This window comes from Lottia gigantea (genome assembly GCF_000327385.1).
Source record: "Lottia gigantea unplaced genomic scaffold LOTGIsca_29, whole genome shotgun sequence".
Lineage (NCBI taxonomy): Eukaryota > Metazoa > Mollusca > Gastropoda > Lottiidae > Lottia > Lottia gigantea.
In genome coordinates, this window is record NW_008708943.1 from 942,957 (window position 1) to 951,374 (window position 8,418).

Sequence of the window (8,418 nt, forward strand, 5' to 3'; positions counted from 1 at the left end):
ACCCCTTCCCCTACCCCACACTCCCCCACACTTCATTCCACGATCATATCTTGCAGTATGTATTGCGTTAGTATTATAATCACTTGTATTATTATGTATGAATATAACGGTATAACCTATATTCAACCTAATATATTCTATTACTAATAGTCCACAATCAATATGTTAAAGTGACTGGCATTTAAAATAATAACTCTCTCCCATTGAACATAAATCTACGGATTTTGACGTCGTGCATGGTAAAAGAGCTGACTGGATTTACATAGGAATAGGTATGAGATGATTTTATCTCATTGAACACAAACCTAAAGGTTTTTGTAACTACTGTGAATAATGTGTCAAAGACAGTATACTGTCACTTCAACGAACAGAGCTTGGAATTTCATTTTGCACCAAATGGTTTTATAAGGGTGAGAAAGTATATATTTTGTTCAAATTTCATTTTAGTTTTAAGGAAAATAACTTCAGCTTTGCCAGAGAAATCTGTCATTCACAAATCCAAACATAGGAATAATTGAACATGAGTGTACAAAGTCATACATATATACGTCTGTTGATAATAAAATGTCAAACTAGTTGTCTGACAGTCAGGTTTTTATCTATTAAATAGATAAGACTGGACCATGTTTATCTCTAACCAGGCCAGTTCCGTGGGCTTTATTCACAAAGTTTAACTTGAAATGGTTTTATTATTTGTAACACTTGATTGGTCATCACCAATTAGTTTTAAGTTTAGTGTTTTAACCAATCAAATCCCTATATCCCTAATTCAATCGGTTATAATATGGGCGACGTTAAGGGTTTTTTGTTTGCTTCGATGACACTTCGATGCCTACTACTTCTACTGGAACTTGCAAATTCGATTCCATTTTTGACCCAGTGCGTTCTGAAATGCTGAAATTAAATCTTATCAGCTGGTAAAAGGAATATATCCTTTAAACTAAATATAGAACCCTTGAATATAAATTATTCAAATAACAATAGGTGGCTGTCAGCTATTAAATGAAGGAAAACTAATAGTCAACCCACGAGCACCTGTTACCAACATCAATTTAAACTGTTTTTACTGTTAACGTAGTGGGACTATTTGTTAGGAAAGAAATTGACTGATATAAAATTTAGTACACGGTGAATAGCCGTAAACACTCGTTTAATGTCACTAAATAAACTGACGTGGGAGGATGATGTATCTACAGTGATGTGACGATGATGATAATGATGATGATTAAAATGATGATGTGATGATGAAGTTACAAAGAACTGTTGATATCTATTGATTAATGGAAACACATTGGATAGGTTTTTTGCGTCTCCATGGGGTGCGTTAACCAGTTCCTATAGAAGCAGAATTTGAAGATAAAGATAACCTAATCACTGACGTTCAAGATAACGAAGTAGCTAAATCCTCAACAGTCGATCGTATCCTTCTTCATCATATCTACAAACAGTGATATTTACTATATTTAATGCGTAAGGGTGCTCAAAATAACAATTAGAAAGGCTATATTAGGCGACAGGAGCGTGAAATGTTTCCACATGACTAAACTAGAATATCATTATCAATGTCCATATTGATTTTTTACACTGTACCTGATGTAAATGAAAGTTTATCTGTTATCCCAGTGTGTATAAAATAACATTATATATATTGTCCTGGTAAGTTTATATATTATAATATCATAACAACTCGAAACAAGAAAACAAGGGTTGATAATGTTTATTTATGTATATAGGTTTGTCAACTGTCCGTCCCTTTCAGAGAGTCCACAAAGCCTTTAAAGTTTATTTGGTGTTTAGGTTTGTCTACTGCGCACAAGTATATCAACGAAGCTGAAAATAAATATTTGATAGTTTGGACAACCCTTTTCAGAAAGTCAATATTTATTTGGTTTTTATTCTGTCAATTAGGCATTACTTTTATAGAGTCCAGAAAGTAAATAATTTGTATCTGATAATTAGGTTTGTCAATTCATATTCTTTACAGAGAGTTCACGATGTTAATAATGTTTATTTGATATTTTATTTTTAGTCAACATGATTATTGCACATAGACAATATTGTTGAATATAAATACTTTCTACTGATAAAGTATGTGACATTTTCTCCTAATGATTCAGTAAATACTAATGAATAGTATGTCATTATACGACTATTAGTCTTTTTCTAACTTATTCTGCATTCTTTCAAGACCGAAACATCTGCCTTGTTTTGTTCTACATAGCCTCTGATAGCTATGTGGTCAGTTGTCGACACTGTTTCGGAGGTAAATTCTTAAGACTAGGTGCGTAACCAAATGTTCAATGGTCACAGGGTCAAGTGATACTAAAGAAACTAACGGGGCTGCCCAACACTAATGTACAGTCACCATAAAAGGAGTTAAATATTTGTTAAAAAACGCACGAGGCGTAGGAAATCCCCTTAAAACAGGACCTTCTTTTTTTTGTCAAAATAACTGACTGAATTAAAGGCAAATATTTCGGTCAAAATTTTTTCATTCGTTAAAGGGTGTTTTCAGCTTTCAATTTTGACAAAAAAGACCTATGCAGAACAACATTCGTGCTATTTGATATTTCTGAATCTAAATAATAGACAACTGTATCTTTCGAATTGTGCTCATCTCAAGCCATGTGATTACGAAGGCTTCTGAAAAGCTGAATCGTGAACCGAGAGCTTAAATTTTCCTTTAATTAGCCCCACAGAATATTACATAGAATTTAATGTAACAATGTGTGCAAGGCTATATTTTGAAATGTTTAAAGCGTAATCATAGCAATAAAGAAAGTTGGACTGTTTTTGAGATATTCGGTAACACACCACCACGCCTCCTTTTATGTCAAGAAACTTTAAGAAATGTCAAAGATAAATGGTCTCTGGTTTTATAACAAGAACATTATACCATGATAATGCCAGTATGTCGAATTTGATATTTATGTGTATGTTTTTCTTTCTTATCATAAACAAAATGATACGCATTATCAGAACAACCTTGTTTCTCTGTTTTACAGAATGTCCACATACCGACATTGTTTCGAAGTTCTATGGAAGGTCGTTTAGAAAATTTAGTCAATCGACCAGTGTTGTACATTTGTCCCATTTAAATCTATTTACCTCTATTTGTCTTCCTCAGTCATCTTAGTAAGGTCAATACTGATGGTCCCACTCTGTCCTATTTGCCTTTAAGTCATATTTTGTCCTAATTGACTCATTTTGTCCTAATTGACTCATCTTGTCCTGTAGTCCACCCCCCAAATACTATTTTGTTCCACTGTGCCCTATTTACCCCACTGTCACTGTTCCTTGCACTGTCCTATTCTGTTATAATGTTCCATCCTATACTAATTGTCTTTCTCAGTCTTTCTCAGTCTATCCCATTTTCAGACCCGGTTTCTGTCACCTCGTCATTACCCCAGGCTAACACACATATCTATTTCTAGATGAATCTGTATAGAATTATAGATTTTTAATATACTACTGTACAGGATAGAATAGATGTTATTTTCATGAATATAGTCAGTTATTATCGGATCGTTACAGAACAACATAATTATAGATTATATTATATAACTCACAGTGTACAGACATTATAAAACATATATAGTCGATATTATAGGTGACACCCCTCCCTTTTCTGTTTTTTGAGTTGAAACATAAAATCCATATGGATATTATATAACATTTATTCATTATCTTCTCCAGGGGTTTTCAGTCTGGGTGTAAGGGGGTAACTTTGAAGTTTTGAAGGGATAATACGCAAGCACACAACAAAAAGAGAAAATTAGTTAATAATAAGGATTTATATTATAAATGCAATCGATCAAGGATACTGAAAGAGGTTATATTGACATAAGGTTGGTGACAGTCATGCGAGAATCTTGATAAGGCCGACAAGTCGACATCTGACCCTATCGCCAAGATACATGTTCGCCTGAGCTCGTTCGCCCTCATAAATAAAGATATTCATATTGTTGACTATCACTGTTCAATGAGTTCGCTAATTTTGTTCGGCAGTATGATCTAGAGCCAAGAAAGTCTGCAGATCAGTTGGATTCCTACTTAAACGGCAATCTTTTAATCTCAACCGCCACAGTCAATCAGAGCCGTCGACAGAAACACTGTAAACATTATAGCTGAACATTAACAGACTTTCTATCGAGTGATTGGACGTATTCGCCAGCGTACAATTCAATCATATCGCTGTATTTACAAACTTCCGTGATACAAGAATAGTAACTATTGCAGTCAAAGGTATTTCTAATAGCTTGACACCGTCAAGATGATCTGTAATAGGACAGGTTATTCTCGGATTACTTTAATTTCATATCACTTCAGATAAGTCAATATCAAGACAATGTGACCTCATTGAATCCATAATCAATGATTATAAAATATTAGATACAGAGTGTAATTGATTAATGTCAGATTATAAAACTAATCAAGACTCGACTGTAGGTTACTGACATGTGAAATATTTCTTACTAGCTTAAGTGACAAATACTCATGGCTGACTGACTGTAACATTTTAATATGTAAACCTACAATATATAAAGTGTGTAATTCAGATAGAGTTTAGCAAATGTTTTTTGGACAATTATAATTTAAGTTGTTCGATTCTGTCAAGTTATCTTCTCCTAGATTGCAGGAGAAACCACAGAGAAAATCACGAAATCAACCAAGGATATTGAAAGTAAAAGAAAGAAAAGGTTTGAAAACCCCTGCTTGATAGCTTGATAAATCAGGTCCCCTGAATGTTTTGACCGTTGAAGTAAAAAATTAAAAGTCACGAATGGCAAGTTCAATTGTCATATCATTTGCTTCGGAAGTGAGCATGTCCATCTTATACCTAATATTTTTATTTGTTTGTTTGTTTATTTCATTTTTTTTTAGGAATAAATATTGAAGAGAAAAACCATGGCTCCTATAGAATACACAGAAAAGACTCGATTGAGCAGCAGGGATGCTCATCATCATCGACCGTTTTTTATAAAGAATATCACAATCATCGCCAGGATGTGTGGGTTTGGGGTAGTTATTTGTAAGTATTGATACCAAACGGTTAACCGTGTAAGAGTTCTGCCGAATGCATTGATAATGGATCATGGATAATTGGTCCGAAACTTCTGTATAATGTCTGTGGTATGACCCTTGAGCTAGGTATCCTGCGGTCATATAGTTTCCATTTTACACTAGAAATTGTTACCAGTTCATAAATACTGAATAAAGCGCAACTGGTTAGGAACGTTATGTCATTAACGTCTATGGGTCTATCTTTCCTATGATTCCTATCCAGTTCCACCACGTGGTAATCAGAAATATCTGACTTGCTTGCTTATCGATAATCTATAATACAACTACATGAGTTTCTCTGAATTAGTGAGCTCGCGAACTATACACCCGCTAAGACCTGTACTAGTTGACTTCCCCTTGGCCTGGATCCAAAACTGCTCATAATAAATATTGAAATACAAAAAAAAAAAGGAAATTCGTTTGACTTGAACAAAAGTTTCGCCCTATGATACCTCATTGTTTTTATTTAATATAATTATCTCTTTTAGTGATTTGGTCAGCGGCTGTATTATGTATACATAGATACCCAGATGTGCCTTATCTGGGATGGTATTTAGTGTAAGTAAGACTTTTTTCATACCACGATTATAAAACTGAAATGATATATGTTTAAATGCTAACCCATTACACAATAACCCACGTTACAAAATTTCAATGACACGAATCTAAAATTTCATATGTTAATATTTTGTTTGTGTTTCAAAACGAAATAATAAATTGATTTAACTGCCAAAAGCCGGTCAGTATGTCATACACGGTAAAACTACAGAATCTTCAAATGACACGCTGTTATAAAACCATCCAACGATCATTCATTGATCCTGCATCCTACTTACAAAAATGAAAAAAATAAAGTCATTATTCTTTAACTTGAAACCTTTCACATGTTATGTTACCATGGAAACTAGGAAAAAGTTTTGAAAGTTTAATCAGTGAAAAATGTTTATCTAGTTCCCATCAATATTACATCGTATTAAATCTAAGAACTGATTTCAGATGCTTTTTGTAAAGTGATTCGTGGTTTTTCAATTTTCAGAACAGGCATGAGATTTTGTCAAAGTATTGGTGGTCCTGAGTTTATGACCGAGACTTGTATCATGTGTTCTTACTGCCCCCTCTTTTTGTGATTAAAGTCTCATCTTTTGGGCTTCTGTGTCCTTACTTACAGAGATCTGTTCTCTGTATTAACGTGAACTCTATTTTTGTTCACAGAGCTTCTGGTCTTCTGATTACGTTCTTTGAAACGGTCTGGATAATGGATAAATGTGTTTGCTGCGCGTAAGTAAAATACATTTTGTGGTTTGAAACTATGATATCGCTCTGAAACTAGGTCTCTCAACCCGGCACCTTCTTTTAATGTTAGTAAGTGTCTTTTACGGGTTTGTTCAGTGGACAACTCTTTCAGATTGTCTACATAACATTTATATGGCACCCTTTCAGAGAATGCAAGTAGCTGACAATATGTGTTATGTATATTAATTATTTGCTACCATTATAGCCTAAGGTTTTGTTTATTTACAGACGAGTTGGATGCTGTTGTACTCTGTGGAGTGTTATACTGTGGGTAGACTGCTGGAAGAAAGGAGTTCTATATATCAGTTTATCTATTCCAATGTTTTTAAATGGGATGAGGGTGTATATAGGAATGATATGTGGTATGTATAAAATATAATACTAGCTGCATCCTGAACCCGTCGACGTTGTTATCTTTGATCGGCGAAAAACTAAAAGGTGACATGGAGGAGTCGACATTGTTACGTGCTGACATTACTGAATGCTGTTACAGAATGTCAACACCGTAACGTTACTGTATATTTGGTGCCCAGAAAGAGTTTCGACATAATAACATTACTGAATTCTGACTCGGTGTTGTAAAAAGAGTTCGACATAGTCTTGATGGCGAGGTTGTGTCGTTGCTTGACGTCAACATGATTCTGTTATTGAGTCTTGATACTATGCCATAACCGAGATTCGATAATATACGGATACTTCACCTGGTCATGGTGTCGTTACTTAAATCATTAAGCGGCGTCCATGAAATAGTTTGTTCGTGTGGGTTTGTCAAAGAGATCCAAAAAATAAGTATTTCAAGTGTCAATCGTTATTTAATTTTTATTTTGCAGGTTTTGTGTTAATGTTCGTAGCTTTTCTGTATATAATTAAAACCTTTAAACACGGTATAGTGTACGAGGTATCCGAAACGAAAGTTATACACCACGAAACCAAGAAAATTATTACCCATGAAGTAGCCACACAGACTCAACCTCTCAATCCCTTTGATGAGCCTGATGTGCCAGCATCTACGCCTTCTTCACCTCGTAGTTCACATAAATCTAGTATCAGTGTTGAAATACCAGACGACAAGGGTCAGCTCCAGTAGTAGAATATAAAGTAAAATTTAACAGGAATTTCAAATTGCCTCACAGTGAAATAGTAAACAACAGTAAATGAATTCGTGGACAAATCTGACTGAATTTGATCTAGTTTCTATAAGACTATATTTCGCAGTGGATAAATAAACCCCACTAGTATACGAACTCTTGACTTGAAAAAATATGAACCAAACTTCATTATTAATTTCATGTACCATTTTGGAATGGGAATCCAGAATCTTGCAATGAAAAGATTAACTCCAACTTTAACATGGGCATAGTTGAAAGCCTCATAATGAAATGGGTAACTTATATATTATAGGAACTGAAATATCTATATCGCTCATACTAATGAATTGAGCACTTTTTAACAAAGAAAATATATTGCTATTATATGATAGGAAATGTTATTCCAATCTAACCCGAAATTTAAACTGACTTTAAGAGTTTACAAACAAAAATCTCTTGGTGCAAAATTATAGTGATATCTATAAGGTGCTTATTAAAATCTGGGAAATACCAGATGAATTATTCGGTATGGCAAAAGAGCGACTTCCTATTATATGTGAACCACATTGTGATATCAATATGAATGGACAAGGGTGCTGTCATTGAATTAGATATTTCTCATTTGTAGAATGATATTATTGTCTTGCGTTATCTCAAAACAAACGTCCGAGACCATGGGACTAATTCTTCGGTAGAAAAATCATATTCTCGTTTTTATCACGAGAGTTTCTTTTATTTTCTTTGCCTAATGAATTCGGAATTTGGTGCTTAAGGTTTTTTTCTTTTTTTTTTATAAAATGATGTTATTGTTAAAGTTTTAAAGCATTTATCATCTCTGTATAATACTTAAATATTCTGTCCTATCTGATATCTCCTTCTGACCATATCGAAACCACATCTTTGAACCAGCCAGGAAACATTCCTGAGATAACCCTTGACGGCTTTGACCAAAATTTGGCCTGGTAGTTTTTTT

The 8,418-nt window shown here is 34.0% G+C and overlaps 1 protein-coding gene across 1 annotated transcript; it reads left to right on the plus strand.

Moving 5' to 3' along the window:
• Nucleotides 1-1,100: 1,100 nt before the first annotated feature.
• On the plus strand, nucleotides 1,101-7,659 carry LOTGIDRAFT_232459 (hypothetical protein). The gene is made up of 6 exons (XM_009056800.1): nucleotides 1,101-1,656; nucleotides 4,885-5,032; nucleotides 5,553-5,622; nucleotides 6,277-6,342; nucleotides 6,586-6,719; nucleotides 7,188-7,659. Exons 2-6 carry the CDS (start codon nucleotides 4,909-4,911, stop codon nucleotides 7,442-7,444), a joined length of 651 nt encoding a protein of 216 aa, XP_009055048.1. The 5' UTR covers nucleotides 1,101-1,656; nucleotides 4,885-4,908; the 3' UTR covers nucleotides 7,445-7,659.
• The last annotated feature ends 759 nt before the right edge of the window (nucleotides 7,660-8,418 follow it).

Excerpts from the sequence above, each read along its gene's own strand:
- LOTGIDRAFT_232459 (XM_009056800.1), top strand. The coding sequence starts at position 4,909 with ATGGCTCCTATAGAATACACAGAAAAGACTCGATTGAGCAGCAGGGAT. Across the intron at positions 6,343-6,585 it reads GATAAATGTGTTTGCTGCGC|ACGAGTTGGATGCTGTTGTA; the intron begins GTAAGTAAAATA and ends GTTTATTTACAG. Across the intron at positions 6,720-7,187 it reads GTATATAGGAATGATATGTG|GTTTTGTGTTAATGTTCGTA; the intron begins GTATGTATAAAA and ends TTTATTTTGCAG.